The 3,254-nt window shown below is 40.8% G+C and overlaps 2 protein-coding genes and 1 non-coding gene across 3 annotated transcripts; all 3 read left to right on the forward strand. All coding sequences in view use genetic code 11, as the record gives it.

The window, feature by feature from the left end:
- Positions 1–1,176: 1,176 nt before the first annotated feature.
- trnI-CAU lies at positions 1,177–1,250 on the forward strand. The gene has a single exon. It is a non-coding gene; the product is annotated as a tRNA-Ile (tRNA).
- Positions 1,251–1,416: 166 nt separating this feature from the next.
- On the forward strand, positions 1,417–1,698 carry rpl23 (ribosomal protein L23). The gene has a single exon. It carries the CDS (start codon positions 1,417–1,419, stop codon positions 1,696–1,698), a length of 282 nt encoding a protein of 93 aa, YP_899467.1.
- Positions 1,699–1,716: 18 nt separating this feature from the next.
- rpl2 (ribosomal protein L2) lies at positions 1,717–3,201 on the forward strand. Its single transcript is given in 2 exon segments — positions 1,717–2,100; positions 2,770–3,201. Coding segments are annotated over 2 exon segments (816 nt in total).
- Positions 3,202–3,254: the final 53 nt, after the last annotated feature.

The raw sequence follows: 3,254 nt of genomic DNA on the forward strand, positions 1-3,254 counted from the left end.
GGTAAGGATTGCACCAGAGCACCTTCTACTTCTAATAGGCCATGAACTATAGATAGAGAAGAATCATTCTGAGCGAGTCCATAAGAAGCGACCCACTTTTTCATCGGTTCCGGGGGAAGACCAAAGATCTTGCGCGACCGGTCCGCCAGAAAAACTCAAAAGAGAAAGAAGTCTCGTTAATCTCTTCATGCTCGTTCCAAGTTCGAAGTACCGTTTGGCCAAAGAAAAAGCCGCTTCCTGACACGATTGCCTCTTTATATAGATAGATATAGGATCTATGGGGTTATTACTTAGAAGTCTATTTTGTACAAGATCCCCTCCTATCTGATAGAAAAGGGTCCCATGATCCCGAGCCGGTCTTATCTTGGCTCGCAAACCCCAAGTTTGTCTATGAAGAGCTAATCTAATTGTATTAGTTTCTATAATGGATTTCTTATGTGGAATACTAATGGATAGGGCCTCGTTGCTAAGTGCTACAAGATCTAGTGCACTGGAACTCGTGGTTATGGACCCGAATCCTTTAGTATGGAACATTGTCTTTTCCAAGTAAAAACCCCTAGTATATGAAAGAATGAAAAGGTGCTTTCGTTCTTGTGGAATAAGAAGCCCTCGTACCTTAATGAAAGGAAAATAGGAATTTTTCGTTAGGTATTTGACCAAATAGGATCGTCCAGTTCCTATAGAACCTATCACTAAAATACCCGATAGGGCTAAGCGGAACGAAAAGGGTTTTCCATGAGATGGTAAATGAAAACGATTAGCCCCACACGAGGTTTGGGAATAAGTGATTGTCTGATAATGAGCAAGGAATATACGTCTTTCTGCTAAAGAGGATCTATTAAACTCATAATTCATTAGATCCTTGTTAGCAATGTCAACTAGGTATCATAAGTAAATGGATCTCGGTTGTTCAATCCTTTGATAACCAAGGTCATTCTTTGCTAAAGAGAAATGATCACTATGGGTCAGACTCAATAGAATTGGATCCATTCCAAATAGCGAGAATTAGGATTCTTGATCCCTCTCAATCTCTCTTTCAATTCGAGGATCCAGAGAGGTTTTTTCATAGTCATCTCCGAATATTTGCCATCTCCGAATATTTTCGATTTCATTTTTCTATGATATGTCTTTCTATATGAAAATTGGTTATTTACGATGTACGATGATCCCTGTTAAGCATCCATGGCTGAATGGTTAAAGCGCCCAACTCATAATTGGTAAATTTGCGGGTTCAATTCCTGCTGGATGCACGCGAACGGGAACGGTCTATTGGAACTGGCTCTCTATCCATGGAATCTCATCCATCATCCATACATAACGAATTGGTATGGTATATTCATACCATAACATAAGAACAATAAGAACTCGAATTCTTATCGATACTGGAACTCAGAGCATAGGAGGGAAAGTCGATTTATGGATGGAATCAAATACGCAGTATTTACAGAAAAGAGTCTTCGTTTATTGGGAAAGAATCAATATACTTTTAATGTCGAATCGGGATTCACTAAGACAGAAATAAAGCATTGGGTCGAACTCTTCTTTGGTGTTAAGGTAGTAGCTGTGAATAGCCATCGACTACCCGGAAAGGGTAGAAGAATGGGACCTATTCTGGGACATACAATGCATTACAGACGTATGATCATTACCCTTCAACCGGGTTATTCTATTCCACTTCTAGATAGAGAAACGAACTAAAGGAGAATACTTAATAATACGGCGAAACATTTATACAAAACACCTATCCCGAGCACACGCAAGGGAACCGTAGACAGGCAAGTGAAATCCAATCCACGAAATAAATTGATCCATGGACGGCACCGTTGTGGTAAAGGTCGTAATGCCAGAGGAATCATTACCGCAAGGCATAGAGGGGGAGGTCATAAGCGCCTATACCGTAAAATCGATTTTCGACGGAATCAAAAAGACATATCTGGTAGAATCGTAACCATAGAATACGACCCTAATCGAAATGCATACATTTGTCTCATACACTATGGGGATGGTGAGAAGAGATATATTTTACATCCCAGAGGGGCTATAATTGGAGATACTATTGTTTCTGGTACAAAAGTTCCTATATCAATGGGAAATGCCCTACCTTTGAGTGCGGTTTGAACTATTGATTTACGTAATTGGAAGTAACCAATTAGGTTTACGACGAAACCTAGAAATCGATCACTGATCCAATTTGACTACCTCTACGGGATAGACCTCAACAGAAAACTGTTGAGTAACGGCAGCAAGTGATTGAGTTCAGTAGTTCCTCATAGAAAATTATTGACTCTAGAGATATGGTAATATGGAGAAGACAAAATTGTTTGAAGCACGCACAGAACCGGAAGCGCCCCTTGTTTCAAAGAGAGGAGGACGGGTTATTCACATTTAATTTGATGGTCAGAGGCGAATTGAAAGCTAAGCAGTGGTAATTAAGAACCCCGGGTGAAAATAGGGATGTCTCCTACGTTACCCATAATATGTGGAAGTATCGACGTAATTTCATAGAGTCATTCGATCTGAATGCTACATGAAGAACATAAGCCAGATGACGGAACGCGGAGACCTAGGATGTAGAAGATCATAACATGAGCGATTCGGCGGATTTGGATTCCTTTTCTATATATCCACTCATGTGGTACTTCATCATACGATTCATATAAGATCCATCTGTCTAGAGATCGTCATATACATCTAGAAAGCCGTATGCTTTGGAAGAAGCTTGTACAGTTTGGGAAGGGGTTTTTTGATAAAAAAGAAGAATCTACTTCAACCGATATGCCCTTAGGCACGGCCATACATAACATAGAAATCACACGTGGAAGGGGTGGGCAATTAGCTAGAGCAGCAGGTGCTGTAGCGAAACTGATTGCAAAAGAGGGTAAATTGGCCACTTTAAGATTACCATCTGGGGAGGTCCGTTTGGTATCCCAAAACTGCTTAGCAACAGTCGGACAAGTGGGTAATGTTGGGGTGAACCAAAAAAGTTTGGGTAGAGCCGGATCTAAGTGTTGGTTAGGTAAACGCCCCGTAGTAAGAGGGGTAGTTATGAACCCTGTGGACCACCCCCATGGGGGTGGTGAAGGGAAAGCCCCCATTGGTAGAAAAAAACCCACAACCCCTTGGGGTTATCCTGCGCTTGGAAGAAGAACTAGGAAAAGGAAAAAATATAGTGATAGTTTTATTCTTCGTCGCCGTAAGTAAATACGTAACTAGGAATATGGAAAATTGCATTTTTGGAAATTGCAATAATGCGA

The sequence above is a fragment of the chloroplast genome of Sorghum bicolor (assembly GCF_000003195.3).
Source record: "Sorghum bicolor chloroplast, complete genome".
Lineage (NCBI taxonomy): Eukaryota > Viridiplantae > Streptophyta > Magnoliopsida > Poales > Poaceae > Sorghum > Sorghum bicolor.